Below are 18,244 nucleotides of genomic sequence, written 5' to 3' on the forward strand. Positions count from 1 at the left end.
GCGATACTGAGGATTTTATCAAATTGCTGAAGTCAGGCATCGCGCAGAATTCTCGACGGTGTCCTAGACTGAAGTCTTGTGGTGCTCTCTTGCGACAGCATTGTGTACCGCTAAGCGAGTTGTTTTTATGCCCAAGAGTTTGCTCTAAATGTTCTCGCCTAAGTTTTCCATCGAGAAAATGACGGTGAAGAGTGCGTTTTGTTTAATTTTGAATGTGAGCGCATGAGAAGGACTTTTCTGTCCTTCCATGCATCTGTCCAGGATTAGTTTTGAATATATTGTTGCGGAAAAGAATATATTTACAGATATTTACAAATAGACAAGAACAGCTGCGAGCGGCACCGAGAACACAGTCCGAACTTCGTTGTCTTCTACTCTTCGTACTCGTGCCATCGCTCTTCGTCGTCGTCGTCTACCCGCATCAGGACCCCCGGCTGCTGAAACGCCGTCTCGGCGTTAGGGCGGCGACGTATGAGCGTCGTGGTAAGGTTTAAGGCGACAGACGTGGACGATGTCGGTGGTGGCGCCAGATGACGAGGGCGAGGTTTCAAGAGGAGCAATTTCATAGTTCACGTCGGTAACACGGCGCACGACACGGTAAGGGCCACGGTAGTGCGAAAGGAGCTTCTCGGAGAGACCGACGCTGCGAGAGGGCGTCCAGAGAAGGACGAGTGTTCCTGGGGTATATTCGACGGCCTGGTGACGGCGGTCGTAGGCTGACTTCTGGGAAACTTGAGAGGCTTGGAGCCTACTACGTGCTATTTGGCGCGCCAGCGTGGCCTGGCAGATGGCGTCCCGAGCGTAAGCAGTGGTGGGGGCTGAAGAAGGCGGCATGAGTGTGTCCAAAGGCAAGGTGGGATGCCTACCAAACAAAAGGTAGAAAGGAGAATAGCCTGTTCTGTCATGAAGGGAAGAGTTATATGCAAATGTCACATAAGGCAAGGCTGCGTCCCAATCTCGGTGGTCTGGCGATACGTACATGGCTAACATGTCGGTGAGCGTGCGGTTGAACCTTTCCGTAAGCCCATTGGTTTGTGGGTGGTAAGCTGTCGCGAGCTGGTGCTGCGTGTCACACGAACGAAGAATGTCGTGAACTACTCTGGATAGAAAATAACGACCGCGGTCGGTGAGCAGTTGACGAGGGGCGCCGTGGTGAAGGATGACGTCTTGCAGAAGAAAATCGGCAACATCGGTAGCGCAGCTGGACGGCAAAGCACGCGTGATGGCGTACCGAGTCGTATAATCAGTTGCGACAGCGATCCACTTGTTGCCGGAGAGGGACGTCGGAAAAGGGCCAAGAAGGTCGAGGCCAACACGGTGAAAAGGTTCAGGAGGTATGTCGATGGGTTGCAGAAGACCGGCAGGCAGAGTGGAGGGCCTTTTCCGACGTTGACACAGGTCGCAAGCGGCCACGTAACGCTTGACGGAACGATAGAGACCAGGCCAAAAGAAGCGATGCCGCACCCGAGCGTACGTGCGGGACACGCCAAGGTGACCGGCTGTCGGCAGATCGTGCAGTTCTGCAAGGACAGAAGAGCGTAGACGTTGGGGTATCACGAGCAGGAGCGGAGGGCCATCGGAGCGTAGGTTTCGGCGATACAAAATGCCGTTCTGGAGCACATAAAGGTTCAGAGACGGAGATCGGTTTGCAGAACGGATGCCATCAAAGATAGGTCGTAAAGATGAGTCGTGACGCTGTTCGTTGGCAATATCAGCAAGATCGGAGATAGCTAAGAGGCAGGGCAGGGTCTCAGCGTCCTCTAGGTCAGGTGGTTCCACAGCGTATCGGGATAAGCAGTCAGCGTCCTGGTGATGGCGCCCTGACTTGTACACGACGGAGTATGAGTATTCTTGGAGGCGCAATGCCCAGCGACCAAGGCGACCGGTGGGATCTTTTAGTGAAGACAACCAACAGAGAGCGTGGTGATCAGTGACAACAGCGAATGAACGGCCGAACAGGTAGGGTCTGAATTTAGCTACTGCCCAGACAAGGGCAAGACACTCGCGCTCAGTAATGGTGTAATTTTGCTCTGCGGCTGAAAGTAGGCGGCTGGCATAAGCGATGACTCGATCTTGACCCTGTTGACGTTGGGCTAGGACGGCGCCGATGCCATATCCGGAGGCGTCGGTGCGAACCTCTGTGGGAGACGACGGGTCAAAATGTGCTAAGATGGGCGGAGTGGTCAGCAAATGGACGAGAGATGAAAATGAGTTCTCTTGAGCAGGGCCCCAGGTAAAGGGGGTGTCGTTCTTCAGAAGATCGGTGAGGGGACGAGCGATGCCGGCGAAATCTTTGATAAAACGGCGAAAATATGAACACAAGCCGACAAAGCTGCGCACATCTTTCGACGACCTTGGAAGAGGGAAGTCCTTCACAGCTTGAATTTTGATGGGATCTGGGCGTACACCAGAAGCGTCGACGAGGTGTCCGAGAATAGTGAGTTGGCGACGACCGAACTTGCATTTCGATGAGTTCAGCTGAAGTCCGGCGTTACGAAACACTGTCAGAATATTAGAGAGGCGCTCGAGGTGCGTGGCAAAAGTAGGCGAGAAAACCACAACATCGTCTAGGTAACAGAGGCAGGTGGACCATTTAAAGCCACGAAGAAGGGAGTCCATCATTCGTTCGAAGGTAGCCGGGGCGTTACAGAGGCCGAACGGCATGACTTTAAACTGGTATAAGCCATCAGGCGTCACGAAAGCGGTCTTCTCGCGGTCCTTTTCATCAACGGCAATTTGCCAGTACCCCGATCGAAGATCAATTGAAGAGAAATATTTGGCGCCGTGGAGGCAATCTAAGGCATCATCGATCCTTGGGAGTGGATATACGTCTTTTTTTGTGATGCGGTTGAGGTGCCGATAATCAACGCAGAAGCGCCAGCTGCCATCCTTCTTTTTCACCAGGACGACTGGTGAAGCCCAAGGACTTGACGAGGGCTCGATGATGTCTTTTGCGAGCATCTTGTCCACCTCTTGATTTATGACGGTGCGTTCGGCGCTGGACACTCGGTACGGACGTCTGCGGAGAGGAGCGGAATCGCCGGTGTTTATGTGATGCGTCACCACAGAGGTCCGAGCCAAAACACGGCTATCAAAGTCGAAGATGTCGCGGAAAGATGATAAGAGGCACCTAAGATCGCGAGCGTGCATCGGCGGTAGATCAGAAGCGATCATGTCGGCGTAGTCGTCCGTTGGGTTCGCTGTTGATGGGGCCGCAGGCAACCGGCATTGCTGAGTGGAAGGTAAGCAGCTGTCCACCACTGATATCACACATTCGGCAGCAGGGCACAGCGTGGCGAGTGAGATGCCGTGCGGGAGCGGTTGGATGGATGAACCGAAGTTCAGGACCGGAAGGCACGCTCGGTTGGCCGACATTGTAAATACAATGTGTGGAAGCGCAATGCTGCGCGTCAGGGCGACGTCAAGTTCCGGAGTGACTACGTAGTGACCATCAGGTACAGGGGGAACAGATGAGAAAGAAATGTAAGTTGCGGCTTGAGGCGGTAGACGGACAAAGTCGACAGCACAAAGACGGTGTATAACTGGGGACGGCGACTCAGCAGGAAGAGGAAGGTCAAGCTGAACAACATTAGTGGCGCAGTCAATGAGGGCTGAATGCTCAGACAGGAAGTCGAGGCCAAGAATGACTTCATGAGGGCACTGGTCCAGAACAGAGAACAGAACGGATGTATGGCGGCCGGATATGGTCACACGGGCTGTGCATAGTCCAACAACATGAGGCGTTCCGCCGTCGGCAACGCGGAGAACGGCTTTGGGTGCAGGGGTCAGTACTTTTCGGAGGCGGCGTCGTAGGGCTGAACTCATGACGGATACGTGCGCGCCTGTATCGATCAGGGCTCGCACAGGCACTCCATCGACATGAATGGCGAGCAAATTATGGTGTGCGCGAAGGGCTAATCGAGGATTTTGGGACTGGGGCTGTACTGCAGCATCACCTCCAGACACTGCAGCGTCTAGTTTTCCGCTTGCGAGCGTCCGTAGGGGCCAGGAGAGGAGCGACGGCGTTGGGGCGAACGAGACTGGCGACGGAGGGGGGACGGGGAGCGGCTGGAGCGGGGAATCTGGCCGTCGACTGTAGCACTGTGCTGGGCTGGAGGGGGCGTGTAGTGGCTGGGCTGTTCGTCGTCGCGGTGGGAGCTGAGAGGACGGTATGTGCTGCGACGGGACCAATAATTTCGACAGTGGCGGGAGATGTGGCCAATGCGGTGGCAATGGAAACAAATGGGCCTGTCGTCGGTTGTCCGCCAGTCGTTAGGGTTTCGGCGACGTGGAGTGAAGTACGAAGGTCGTCCAGGAGCAATCGCAGTGATCTCGGGTGGTGGTGAAGACCGTACAGGGCTGACGGGCTGGAAACCAAGGTTGGCAAGCTCTTGGCGGACAACAGCTTGTACCAGAGAGATGGTAGGTAAGCGGGTGTCGCCATCATGTAGATGCTGGGGGGCAGGGGACATAGCTTCGAGCTCGCGTCGGATGATGCGGGTCACGTTTTCTGGGGGCGCTGGAGTTGCCCGGTGTCGCAGGTCTTCACATGAAGAAGTCGCAGCCGTGTTGGGGAGGCGTGTGTACGGCTGGCTAATACGCCTGCTTTTGGCTTCCTCGAAGCGTCGACATTCCTTAATAATTCCGTCGACTGTAGTGCAGCTCTTGTATACGAGCAAGTTGAAGGCATCGTCGGCGATTCCCTTCAACACGTGGCCGACTTTGTCAGACTCGGGCATGTTGGCGTCAACTTTGTGACAGAGGGCCAGCACATCTTGAATGTACGACACATAGGACTCCGTAGATGTTTGAGCTCGGGAGGCGAGGTTCTTCTTAGCGGCAAGCGTTCGGCCGAGCGGCCGTCCAAACAATTCGCGGAGTTTCTCTTTGCACACGTCCCAGCTGGTCAGATGGTCTTCGTGTGTCTCATACCAGACCCGGGCGGTGTCTTTTAGATAGAATATTACATTTGCGAGCATAAGGGTCGGATCCCAGCGGTTGTAGGTACTCACTCGCTCGTACATGTTGATCCAGTCGTCGACGTCAGTGTTGTCGGTACCAGAAAATGTCCCAGGGTCACGAGGGGGGGAAAGAACGAGTGATGTCATGGCCGGGGCTGAGGTTTGCTGGGCGGCGTCGTGGGTCATGATGACTGAAGGCAACTGGCGGCCGCTGCGGAGCTCCGTCGTCGGTAGACGTAGGGGAAATCCGCACCTCCACCAAATATGTTGCGGAAAAGAATATATTTACAGATATTTACAAATAGACAAGAACAGCTGCGAGCGGCTGTTGTTGTTGTTGTTGTTGTCCTCTAGAAAATGGCGCATACCCACTGCGGGGGATTGGCCAAGACACAGGCGGCAACTGATAGGTGTACAAAATGTTAGACAAGAAATAATGGTGGGGAAAAATAAAATAATCATGATAATAATAGCAATTAGGAAATAAATGAAAGGATCTCAGATGTGTAATTGAAATAGGCTAAACAAATGCTGTGAGATCGGTGACTGAAATAGAGAACGGGGCTAGATATTCCACGTTTCAGAAAGCTTTCATTCCAGAGAAATATTGATCAAGAGAAAGAGCAGAGCTTAAGACGGCAGCCGTTTAGTGTCTGTAAGGAAGTTTTGCATGGCGGAGAGCACATTCCAGTTGCTGTGCCCAAGGGAGGAAGCCCCAAGAGACAGAGCAACCCCAGCTGACAGACTTAGACCAAGCTGTCGTAACGGAAGCTCCAGCAGGCGGCTCCGTAAAGAGGAGAAACGGCGGCAGGTCAACAAGAAATGATCTATCGTTTCGGGTTCTCCGCAGAACGGGCACAATGGGGAGACCGCCAGACCAGATCTATAAAGGTAGAAGTTTAAAAGAGGCACGCGACAACGTAGACGCGTGAAGGAAACCTCAAGCTTGCGTGATCGCCATCCTTTACTGCACCACGGGTAAAGGAGATGCCGGAATTCGGGAGAGGAGGTCAGAGCTGATGCTGCGAATTCTTTCAAGAGCAGATACCTGCGAAACCTGGCCGCGGTAATATATGCGCTGGGTGGAAGCACAGATACGACTGGGCCTTGAAGAGATGCCTTCGCCAGGGTATCAGCAACCTCATTCAAATGGATTCCTCTGTGCCCAGGCACCCAGACCAACCGTAATGAACACACGTGGGGTGGAACCAAGCATTTGAGTAACCGAAGAGCCTGAGATGTTGTAGACGCGGTGAGAGAGGAACACAACGATAATGAATCTGTCATAATTATGACAGATGACAAGGAGCTGTTCAATTTGCGCAACGCTAAGACCACAGCTAGAAATTCGGCCAAATAAATAGGGGTGTAATCGGGAAGGCGGAGTGAGAATGACCAGTCAAGGGAGATGGAGAAAATGCCAACACCGGCCTTTTCTTTACACTGTGAGGCGTCTGTCGCTATGAGCACATGAGATTTAAAGCACAGCAGCGGCACCGAGAACACAGTCCGAACTTCGTTGTCGTCTTCTACTCTTCGCACTCGTGCCATCGCTCTTCGTCGTCGTCGTCTATCCGCATCAATATTTTTCCCTGTAATCAACCCACAGCTTTTACCACAACTCCTAAGATTTTTTAGAAAAAGTGCGCTTATTATGCGGAAATATAATGGAGTATAATTAAAATAAAGTAGTATTTTTTAAAACCGAGTTGAATGAAAAAAAAAAGTAGCTTTGCTGCTTAACCGAACCTGAAAATATTGCTAAAAACTGATAGAACAGAACAGAAGTGAATCGCACATGAATCAGATCGTCGACAATTTCGCGAATATTCGTTAAAATGAAATTATTGTGCGAAAAAGTGGTGCGCATTTAAATTTTTCCTACTGACAAAAAGTGAATTAAGCACCATCAGTGATACAAAATTATTTTTTTCTCGTTAGGGACAACTACACTTGGATAAATTTTTGAAAGAATTCAGAAATTCAGTACAATTGACAGCCAATCAGATATTGTTAACACGCCTGAATGCGTACGAGCGCTTGAATCATTGAGAGATTCATGAAGCTCTTACCCCGTAAGGGCGACCCCTTTCTGGCCGGTCGTCATTAATGGACTATCGCTGCGTTGTTTATTGTGAGAGGTAAATACTCGCTTGAGGTATGCGAGCATGTACAAGTAGCCGAAGAAATCTTTCTAATACGCCCACTGCTCTCCCTCTGATGGAATTATTTGAGGAGTGACTTTGACCTTGTACCATGCTAAGGTTTTCCTATCGAAATGCACAAAATCAGTGAAAATCTCTAATTAGACTCTCTTAAAAATCGCTTAGCCCTAGATCGGAAGTAGGAGCTTGTAGGGACGTAATGATTTTGTAGCGAAAGGAACACTCCGACAGCCAATGCGAGACCTCAGGTGGCCGTCGTAGCCAGGCTGACCTTGTTCCAATTGGTCGAAATGGTCGTGACGTCACAGTGCACTAATTTCAAACGGGGCCAATTCTACTTTGGCTAGTAACCATGCAACCAATTAAAGGGATCGTATAGTGATGCTCCAGGTAAGTGGGACAGAGTTTAGTTAATTGCTTAATTAACCGATTAGCCTATTAACCTTTCCAGTGAGACCAGATAAATAATAAAACCGATTAGGAAATTGGTCGAGTTGGGGAATCGAACCAGGGCCTCAGGAGTGCGAGACGAGCACGCTACCACTCCGCCATGCCAGCTCGATGGTTTGGAATGAACAAAGGCGCGTCCAGTGAATACGATGTCTTCGTTCACTCCCATCTTCCTCCCTTCCCGTTAGGGCGAGGTTCAGGGGTCCACCAAGATATGCGAGACAGATACATTTCCTTTTCTCAAAAAACAATTTACCAACAAGCAAGGCGTAGAACCTAACGGGCGATGGCGTTCTGTGGACTCCCTGACAGCGTTGCAAGACGCTGTCGCGTTCCACTCTTAGAGGCGAAGCTTAACATCTTACCTCACATCAGTGACACAAGCAGCAACACCGCGCTAAAGGGTTTCGCCTCACCGCACTTTAGGTCAACAAATTGCCCCCTGAATTTTTTATTACTTCATGCGCACGCAAAAATTACGTATGACTAGCACGCACACTGGCTTGCGGTGATCAGGCATAGCCGTGTAGGATATGCTAAGTGCAAGCAATTCACGGAGAGTTTTATTGCGTGAGTAATATTACGCCAGGTCTCAGCCTCTTCGCGTGGCCACGGCGGTAGGCACGTTTGACCTTTAGAGCGACCGCAGATGGGCCCCCCACTTCAAGCCGTCGGGTGGTCGTGGCAGTAGGCACGGCGCGCAACAGATGGTGCGCAGCAGATGGTCCCCCCCTTAGAGCCGTCGGGTGGTCGCGGTGGTAGGCACGGCGCTCTACTGCAGCTGCTGCTTTGCCGCTGGCGAGGAGAGGCGCTGCCGTCGCCGCTCTCTCGCCAGCTGTGGAGTGTGGGGGAGGAGGATATTCGCAGTATTTTTATATAATGCCCTCGCTTGCCTTGCCGGAGCAGTTTCTATGCAGTCTGATAAACAGAAGGAGAAGCTATGTCGCCTCTATCGCCAGCTGTGGAGTGTGTGGAACGAGAAGATTCGCAATGTGTGTCCGGTGTTTAATCTCATACCTAACATAACGCACCATAATTGGCTGCACTACATTGCTTACGCAACCTACCGGGTTTAACCAAAGCTAAACCTCAGGTTATGTTTAAACGGGACCAGCTCTCCAAAGCGCAGAACGCCCAGCGCTGTAAGGCTCTTCTTTGTTGGACAAACAGCTACGTGAAATACAGACGACCGCTATGAATATCTGAGACCTGAGTCTTACATTTTTATAATTCTTTTGTGCTGTAAAGAAATCTGCAGGCTTGTTGTGGCTTACGGTGTTGTACGCACTAGCCTGTACATAAGAGTTAGTACTGGTAGTATGGCGTAAACTCTGCTAACGTCGGAGCCGGGATAATATCTCGATTGTATTTCAAGCTTATCACGCTTTGTTTCTTTTTCTTACAAGGCCGTAATTATAGGCATCCACCCAAGCGCAGCCTTGTGGCTACAAATGAAAGTTCCGAGAACCTTCTCAGTTAAACAGAAATTCTTTCTGATCCGGAGTTCGAACCCCGGTCCACCGCTTCACTGGAACAGTCGTTCTGCCAAGTGAGCTAACCGGGACGGTTATCATATGGTAGGGCGAGAGCGTACGGCCATCGTCAGCGGTTCCACCGCGGTATCCAGTTGCCTGGCTCTTCCACCCCACTCTATACAACTTAATTGAGAGAGCAGCTATCATTTAGCGAGCTGGAATTTTATTCCACTTCAGGGCCTGCAAACTGCGAGAGGCGGGTGGTGCCCTTATTTTGTTGCAATTGAATCACGAAGAAAATCCCGCTCCTCGTGATTGCTGGGAATCGAATTTTCTCTTACGCTTATTCAAATGCAAATAAGGTGGCCATGATTCGAACATAGCTTGTGTGACGACGTAAGTTATGATACGTTAACGCGAAATCAAAGCCGGAACGCAGATTATCTTATTCTAAATGCTTCCTCGTGTCTATTCGCCGCGGTTTCTGCGCGGTGCAGTGCACGAAAACCTTTGATTCTTATCGTCCGCGAGTGAAGAGGAGCGCATGCGTGAAATGGATTGCAAGACAACTGCGCATGCGCCGAAGACACTTTCGTTCTGCCGAAGTGTGCTAGTGAATATTCAATGAGCGGCACTCTCGAACCAGTGGCTCGCTGGGTGAGAAATTGCATGTGCGTTGCTAAGGTGCAACGACTTGTGTTAGGCTATGCCTTCGAGCCTGCCACCGTGTGCTGGGACTCTGTGGAGGGGAGTTGCTTCGTCACGCACAAATCCGTTCACGTCTCCTTTACTCTTCCTGTACGCTTACTCTTAAGTAGAAAAACAAATTAAATGTATCATCAAAATCTTCAGGTGTAAATCTCTGCCCTTCCCGAACCGTCAGTGGAGCTCTACAAGCAAGAAAATCTTAGCCATCGCTGGTACTTGGTGCTTGCGTCTGTGAGGCCGGAATGTTAGACAGGTGTACCGCACCATAGATTTGGCGCCATGTTAAAGTCTCTGTTTGTGCCCACCCCTTCCCTCTTAAATCTTTTTCAGTGCAGTTACACCATGTAAATCTCTCCTTTTCGACCAAAATTAACCAAGACCTCTAGCTCTTGCTTACGGTTTTTGTTTTTTGTCAGGTGAGTCTGAATTTGGAGAGAAATTTTCTACTACAAGACACGTTACCTCGTAGTATTTGTGCGACAGTGAATTTATTGCCGGCAGCAGCGAACACTAAGCACAGCTGCTGAGACATGCTGAGACGGCAAGCCTCTACGTAAACTGCTATTCTAAGCAGACACGGGGTCGGCTTAAATGACCATTCAGCTAGCTTTTACGCACTGCCGAAATTCTATTGACAACTCTATTCTATTGACTGGTAGAAATTACCGGAGCCCTTCACTACAGCGTCCCTCATAGCCTGAGTCGCTTTGGAAAACTGAAAACAGAAACAGAAAACTGCAATCAGCTTCAGTTACACGACTAAGAATGGTGGGCTTCTCAACAACGGCTACAGCCAGAGAACGGTATTCCGCTGAAGGCGTTTGTTTTAAGCTGCGACGTAGGCGCACCGTCCAAGACGCTTTGTTCGTACATTCGCGATCTAAGGACATAACCGCATATTGAACATCGATTTTTAACCCAGAGGCTAGTAGACAATTTTTATAAAAGTGTCGTGTAACAATCGAGCACCCTTGTTTTTCATATACCAGTCTATGGCAAGAACTCTCAGGTACAATGGTTTTATGCTCACATATGCACAGTGACGTGAGTACAAGCTGCTTCAGATGCACACGCACTTCGGCCACTGTCCACAATAAAGTAATTCATAATCACTCGACATGTTTTTGAACACCATCTAAAGTATAGATGCTTTTGTCTTGGCGCATCTGTGGTACATCGCAAGTCCTGCTCAACAGCATTGTTAAAAGAAAAAACACGAGGTACGCTTGGAAAACTACGAAAATAATGTTTATTATACCCCTTAAGCGATTGTATCGTGCGATCTCGCACCTCCAGAGGTGTCAACAATCGGTTGACATGAAAAGAGAATCCCCACTTCTTCTGAGCCCAGAACAATACATTTTGCCCTTTGTAGAAATAGTAGAAAGGCAGCCAGAACCAGCATAGCCTTTTGGCGAGATAGAAGCAGTCTGAGGGCAGCGCACTGTCTTCACGATGCGCCACCACGCTGTCATCGCAGTATTCGTCGTTATTTTGGCGGCAGGCCCGTATGTGGCTGGTAAGCACAGCTAATATACCGAGTGTTTCACATTACATGTCCCGCAATTCTTAGAGATAAGCTTTTAAATTTACAAGAATTATTTTTTCGGCACCGCGTTGTCGGCAGTGTATACCTTCAGAATGCAGAAAAGACGTGTTAACTAGTAGTCAGGTTACCTAATAATGAATCGATAACTTTTTCACCGTTGCAGTTAGTTTGCTTATTTATTGACAGGCGTGTAGCACACTACAAGTAGTATGCATATCAGCGTTTTGAACCTTTAAAACGCAGTTACTACCGTCGCGGTGGCCTTACAAATTTTGGTTATTTTGACTAGTGTCGGGGCACTGGACAGTTTGCTTCCGCCGCAAGTTTTATGAAACAGCGTGTATTTTGGCGTGATGTAAGCAAAATTTTTTGTGCCACCGCGCCGAGGGTAACTGGGTTCTCGAAATCCTGAAAACTGTACGGATAGTGCTTAAGGTGGACTACACGTTCCTCAATAACTAAGGTAGCTGAGTAATAGAAAGTTGAAATTTTCTGAATTACTTAACCAGCCTACTAGTTAACACCACTGGTATTCTGATGCGCTACACAGCTGACAGGGATATGCATGCAAAAACGCTCTTCAAACTAAAAAACCCTTTTTTGCAGAACCCCTTACTAGGAACACCCAGTGTATTTGTCCTCTTTTTAACATTTCCGCCTCAATATCCGATAAATGTGCAATGAATTAGTTTTGCAAGGTGAGGCATCAAGGGCATTGTTTCTGCTCGTGGGTATGGAAACTTCTGCAAAAAGCCCCACGACGCTTCCATACCTCAGCATGGATGCACGTGGCAAGTGGATAGGCTGACCAAACATCGCTTCTTCCTCACCCCTCTGTCTTGACTTACCCCCTTTGCCAAAAGTAACCGAGCAACAGGTTTTTGCTTCTCAACCGCATAACAGAGCCTTTACGGCACGCCTAAAGACCGAAGGGTGCCAGAACGTGAGGACAAGTGCTAACCTTACTTTACACAGATTCAGAGCTGAAGGGCTGCCATAAGTGCTTCGCTACGCGGCTGAGGAACAAACCACCTGTCCCCGGTTACTTTTGGCATAGACTGTATATGGAGCACCATCAAGTTCAGGTGCCGTTTTAAGTTCGAACCTGGCCAACGCGTCCGTGGTCCTCCCCTTAAATGGTATGAAGCTCGTACTGTCAACACCTGAAGTTATCCTTCGAACCGCCTTTTGCGGTCAGAAAGCAAGCAATGTAAAAATGGTTCCGGAGGTTCGTTCCGTGCGCTTCAAGCTAACCAGAGCACGCTTTTTCTTTAGTTTAGATTAGTTTAGTTTAGTTTAGTTTAGTTTAGAAACATGTCGAGACTAGCCAGCTGGCCATGGTTCTACTTCTCCCCCTCTATACAAAAGTTGAATACTAAACCGCCCAGCTCCAAATTTGGTGTTTCAATGAGCGGAGAGAAATATCAACGTCATGGTAGCCGTCTTAGTGCCACAAGAAATTATTCACGGAAAAGGGACTCAACGCACCGAAAGATCTGAAAAACAGGTAACTTTGAACGGAACATGAGCGTTAAATCAAAGAAGCCTTCATCATACTTAGCTTTGTATGGCAGACTTTCGTCGTACTTGGTGACTCGAGAGCTTCGGGTGTCAAAACTTGATTAAATACAATAATTAGTCTTTCAAAACTCGAATATCCAGAAAATCAACCTCCACGGCGTGTTTCCTTGAAACAGTGACAGGCTGCCCTGCAGAGAAGTGCACTACCCGGAGTAAAGCCACATTAAGGCGCGGGTACTCGAATTACAAAATTATATCTTCACTTTCAGCAAAATGTGCTCCGATTAAATTTAATAAAATAGAGGTCGTTTAGTGGTACTGCGAAACGCAATACCGTTCATAATTTTAGTTGGATGACCTCACTACGCAATTTATGGCTGAATGTGCCGCAGAAAATTATTTTTTTCATGTATGGAATTTTTCATTTCATACAGTTTACATTATTTTCACTTCGAAGGATATCCGCCGACTTATTCTACTTCTGCGGAATGTGCGAAAATGTTGAGGGTGACTTCTGTGAGGACATAAAAATGCCGATTACCATGGTTTTGCACTTCTTTCGGCGTTTCGTATTCAAGAAAAAGTGAAATTCATTTGAAATCGATGTATATAAAAGCACGTGGTATTTTGTTTGCGTGAAATAACTTTATATAAACGGAGGAAAATTTCTAGTTCTTAGAAATATTTTGTCAGGCCCTTACTATTCTCTATGAACTTATGATGGCCTTCAGAGCATGTAATTCTGTTTTCACCGAAAAACCGTAAGGACATTGTTAACACATAGAGTAACACCATGTAGCATGTTTTTTGGAACAAATTGAAGGTGGTCCAGCGCAAAGTCTGCGTCATTTGGCTCGGATTAAGCCGAATGCGACTCAGTGTTTTCTCGCAAATACCACAGTTAATCCGCCCAATATTGGAAGTTAACTGGCAACGACCGGCCTTACAAAGGACCAGATATAAGCCCATACTGGGCAGATTACTTGTGCTTGTTGGGCAGATTCTGAACATTTTTTCTTGTGACGTCAGATTCCTTAGTAGCTACCCGGTGCCTCTACCACGATATCGGAGTTGTGTTGTGTTGGGTTTAATGGCACATAGCCAGCTAAGGCCATCATGCACCAAGCACAAGGTACAGAAAATGTTTTTGCAGAATTTTGTTAAAAACGAAGTGATCGTAGGTGTGGAGGGCCTAAAACGTTAGTGTCGCTACTTAATGATGCCAACAGAAAGATAATTTAAAGATGGTCGCTCGTAAAAGCTTCAAAGAAAGCAGGGTAACCTCTGCAACCAACCTTTGCTGGGCAAGGATATCGAGGCTCCCAACCAATCAGAATATTGCCGCGAATCTCTGCAGCGTTTGTTTGTTGTGTTCATTTCTTCATGCTTCATGGCTGCAGGCACGCCGCTTTATCGCTTCGTTTGTGACGCAAGACGCGCCTATATTTATCTCGATTGACCGCATCCAGGCGAAGCCGATTCTACTTTGCGCCAGAATGTTCTAGTAACTTTCCAAGCTTTATCTCTAAAGTTCGCTATAAGCTTTATGCGCACGGCCGACAGCGGCGGGGATTCTGTTCGACGACCGCCGAGCATGCTTGTTGCTATGCCGCCGCCGAGTGATTCAGTCCTTTGCGGGCGCAAGTCAGTCCGAATAAAGAGTTCCGTTTCGAAGACATCCGCGCTGTTTTCCTGTTCGCCGGACTGCAGTCACTACTACGTGACAATATCCTAGTGTTCAGTGATTGACAAGAATATGCGGCCCGACTTATTATAAAGCAGACCTAAGCACGACGGGTTTCCCAACTTTGCCTGATTTTTTATGCAGAATAACGATCAGTGTCACCTCTCCCTTGAAAACCGGGATGTCTAACTCATCGAGCTTTTTTCGCAATAAAACTCTTTTCAGTCGCCAGATTTGTGGTAAGAATAAAAGACGCAGCGAGACTTAATTGGGTCCCTGGCTTCCCATTTCCAGTGCCCATATTTTCGGAGATCCCGAGAAAACAGGAAGATTGCTACTGGGAACTGCGCATTTAATTTTTTTCCTTAAATTTAACTGATATTCGTGACTCAAGGATCACAAGAGATAACAACCTCTGGCCGCATAACGTCTACTTGTTTTTCTGTTACCACCAGCGCATCAGGAACGAGATTGGAGAACATATTGTTACCGGAAACTTCAGACAAAATTAGGCATAAAACGAGAATACTAGGAGTGGTAGCCTAATGTTTCATCTTCAAAACATTACCGGTGGGTTATCTCGGTGTATAATAAATCTGAACTGTCTCCAGGCACGTTCAACGTACTGAACTCATATTAAAAGCAGAATAAATCAGGTATACGTGGTTTTAGAAAGAATAAGTGGTAGAAGCTAACACCTGGGGTCTGCGTTGGTGACATAGCCTTGTGCTCGCCACTAGGAGCGTTGCCGTCGGGAGTTGTGCTGGTAATTATTTCTAAGCCGGTTGTCCGTTAATTAATGCTCATGCCATGAGCAATAAAATAAGTGAAGTAGTAGTTGCCAGCTGAAAACGAATTCTGTTCAAGAAACTAATTCCTTCCTTGAATGCCTCACTCCCGAAAGATAATCGGTACGGGTTCCAGAACTTTTTCGTGACACTGTGAGGCTATAATTTCCTTCAATATTTCATCCCAGGAAAGCGCCCAATATGTCGCGAAGACGAGGTAATGATCAAAGGCGGAAGGTTGCGCTACGATCAATTCTGCAAGCCGTGGATGACGCTTCTATGGTACCTCCAGAAGCCTCGCTGGTGTCTTTGCAAACAAGGCTACGTACGGAACGCCTGGGGACACTGCATTAAGAAAGAAGACTGCCTGAAGTGCCAGCGTATTCCGAATGCCGACTACAACCCTTGCTCTTCGGCCTGTCCCGTGTCTTGCGGCAAGCCAGTACCGCAGGTCTGCACGATGCAATGCGTAGTAGGCTGCGCATGTGCCCCTGGTTTCGTGCGGTGAGTATAAGCATTTCGGTACTGTTAATTAAAACTCGCCTATTTCGAACTTGCGGTTTATACGAATAGACAATATACAAAATACACTCCAAAACAATTCTCGCCTTCCTTCTAGATTTTAGTATTGAAAGTCGTCTTACATATATACCAGTTTGAAGGGTTTGAAGGCTTATTAAAACGAAATACAAATGACTTATGAGTTTCATAAAAAATTAGTACAGTAAAAGGTCCCAAAGTGAAAACTGACTGGGGGACCTCCCATTAGGTATGCATAAGTAAAGTGCAAAAGTTTGGCAGATGACCTGGAACAAAAGTATAGAATCAAGTTAAAACCTATTAGTATAATTTGCGGCAATGAATAAGTTATACAATAGTTAGCCGGCATAATTTAGCAAAAAAGGCATAAAACAGCAAAGCATAAGAGCATGAGAACGAACACAAATAAGATCAGATAACAATTGGCAATAAACAAATGCAGATATTATAAAACAGAAGCGGAGGCAAAAAAACAGAAAAAAATATTCAAGATGAGTAATAATATGACCGTTTGCTGTCGGAGTGTGGAACAGAATATGAGATTAAGGTAACCTCATGTATGGCATGAAGCTGAATGTATTGTTAAGAGATGTTTTTTTAGTAAAGTGTAGAAAGCGGGCTGCGAACGGGCGAATTAGACTGCTAGTGGTAATGAATTCCACGTTTTTATGGAGTTATGGCGCAATTGCATGGACACTTTCAACTCTCGCTGAGTTGTACAAGTGAAGGGAAAGTGCCTCACAATTGTTTACACCACACTTTGCCTGAAGCTCTGATGACTCTCTAGATGGTGTGGTCACACAATTTAGATTCCAAAGATTCCAAACGTGGTAAGACCGATGCAACGAGGGGTCAGCGCTTTGACTGGCGACAAGCGAACGCGTCCTAGCTCCGGTTATATGCAGCTGTCAAGATGTACGTCCTTTATTAAAATCAACTTGTACTGCTAGTTCTGAGTTCGGCCACGGCAGTACAAGTGCTTCTTTCAACTACTAACAATTCATCACCAACCCTGCTTCGAAACTCCTTCCTTTCTTGGTGTCATCTCTGCTGCCATTTGTTATTTTGGTCCTTTTCGTTTTATTTATGTTAGGTTTTTGCTGCGCTAGATTAATTCCTTCTTATGCTTCTAATTTAATCTATCCTTGCCATTTGTTGTTTTTGGTTTGAATTGCTCACCAACTCAACGTATTCTTTCCAATCCTTCTACTTACACTGTAATGCCACCCTCTAGCAATCCCAGATTGGATTAGCTTGATATATGAATAAATAAATGGACTAGATATGTGCTCTATCCGCTTCTTGCATACAATCAGTCCTCTTTTCCTCTTGATTTGAGCTCAAATATAATCATCTTATTTTTCTTCAATAACCCACACTGCTCTGATTCTTTCGCTTTGTTTTACACATATGACTTTCTTCTCCAGAAGTTGTTATGCTTAATTTAGAGCAAGTTTTTTTGTTTTCGTTACCCCCTAGCTTTGTGCCAGACGAGCATCCCTTCTTTGCATCAGCGCACTTGATACCCTCCCTCCTACAGCCCCCCTCTTCAGTAGCTTTAGGTCTGGCGGCCACCAAACACAGCGGGGAAATATTTAAAAAATTTTAAAATAAAATATTATGTATCTTCATAATCGTGTCCCTTATTCCAGAGTAGGATATTTTATTATCTCCGTACTATTTGTCAACGTAGGCAGGACACAATGCACTGTATGATAGGGTCCCTGACTGTGACCCTCGCTACTCTTTCAGCAATCCATACGTCCGCGGGCTGTCGTGTGTTCCAGCCAGCTCCTGTGCCCCGAAGTGCCCGCCCTACTCCACCTTCAAAGTGTGCACTTCCAGTTGCGATCCGGAATGCCACAAGCGGAAGCCCATCCATTGCGAGACGCGTTGCTTGAGCGGAGAGTGCGTGTGCTGGCCCGGATTCGCTAAGACCTTCTACAAAGGCAAGGAGTATTGCGTGCCGATTAATAAATGCCCGAGCAGAGCAGAATAAATGGTGAAACGAAATGTGGTTCTCAGTATGCCTGTTTTTCTCGTCACCGACACGAAGCACATCGCTTCATTGCACTGATACCTGTTGCTGGAGAAGTAAAAGCCTCAGATTTGAAGGGAGATGTAGCGAGTAGAATGGAAGTAATGCAAACCAATGTTTGTCTTAAAATGCAATTTTACAAACCATTGAAAAGTCCGCTCGCAACGCTTGCGGCTCAATTCGTCACGTCTTGGAATGACACGAAAAGGTCATCAGGTTGTGACTATTCGCACGAATGGATGGACTCCCACGGAAGTCCAACCCTCCTCCCGAAAACGAAGCTCGTCAAGCGGTCCTGGTGAACCGCTTTCTTTTTCTTCAACCAAAGTTTTTGTACTTTAGGCACAAGCTGTAGTAAACATTCA

General features: G+C 47.7%; 1 protein-coding gene across 1 annotated transcript; it reads left to right on the forward strand.

Annotated features, from left to right (window-relative positions):
• The first annotated feature begins 11,145 nt into the window (after window positions 1–11,145).
• LOC149330176 (IgGFc-binding protein-like) lies at window positions 11,146–17,850 on the forward strand. The gene is made up of 3 exons (XM_089560796.1): window positions 11,146–11,278; window positions 15,490–15,805; window positions 17,594–17,850. Exons 1-3 carry the CDS (start codon window positions 11,215–11,217, stop codon window positions 17,838–17,840), a joined length of 627 nt encoding a protein of 208 aa, XP_089416922.1. The 5' UTR covers window positions 11,146–11,214; the 3' UTR covers window positions 17,841–17,850.
• Window positions 17,851–18,244: the final 394 nt, after the last annotated feature.

The sequence above is a fragment of the Amblyomma mixtum genome, chromosome 9 (assembly GCF_055824585.1).
Source record: "Amblyomma mixtum isolate Tamu chromosome 9, ASM5582458v1, whole genome shotgun sequence".
Taxonomy (NCBI): domain Eukaryota; kingdom Metazoa; phylum Arthropoda; class Arachnida; order Ixodida; family Ixodidae; genus Amblyomma; species Amblyomma mixtum.

Bases quoted from the DNA above. Each gene is read 5' to 3' on its own strand.
- LOC149330176 (XM_089560796.1), top strand. From the start codon at position 11,215: ATGCGCCACCACGCTGTCATCGCAGTATTCGTCGTTATTTTGGCGGCA. The intron at 11,279-15,489 runs GTAAGCACAGCT...ATTTCATCCCAG, and splicing joins GGCAGGCCCGTATGTGGCTG to GAAAGCGCCCAATATGTCGC. The intron at 15,806-17,593 runs GTGAGTATAAGC...CTACTCTTTCAG, and splicing joins TGTGCCCCTGGTTTCGTGCG to CAATCCATACGTCCGCGGGC.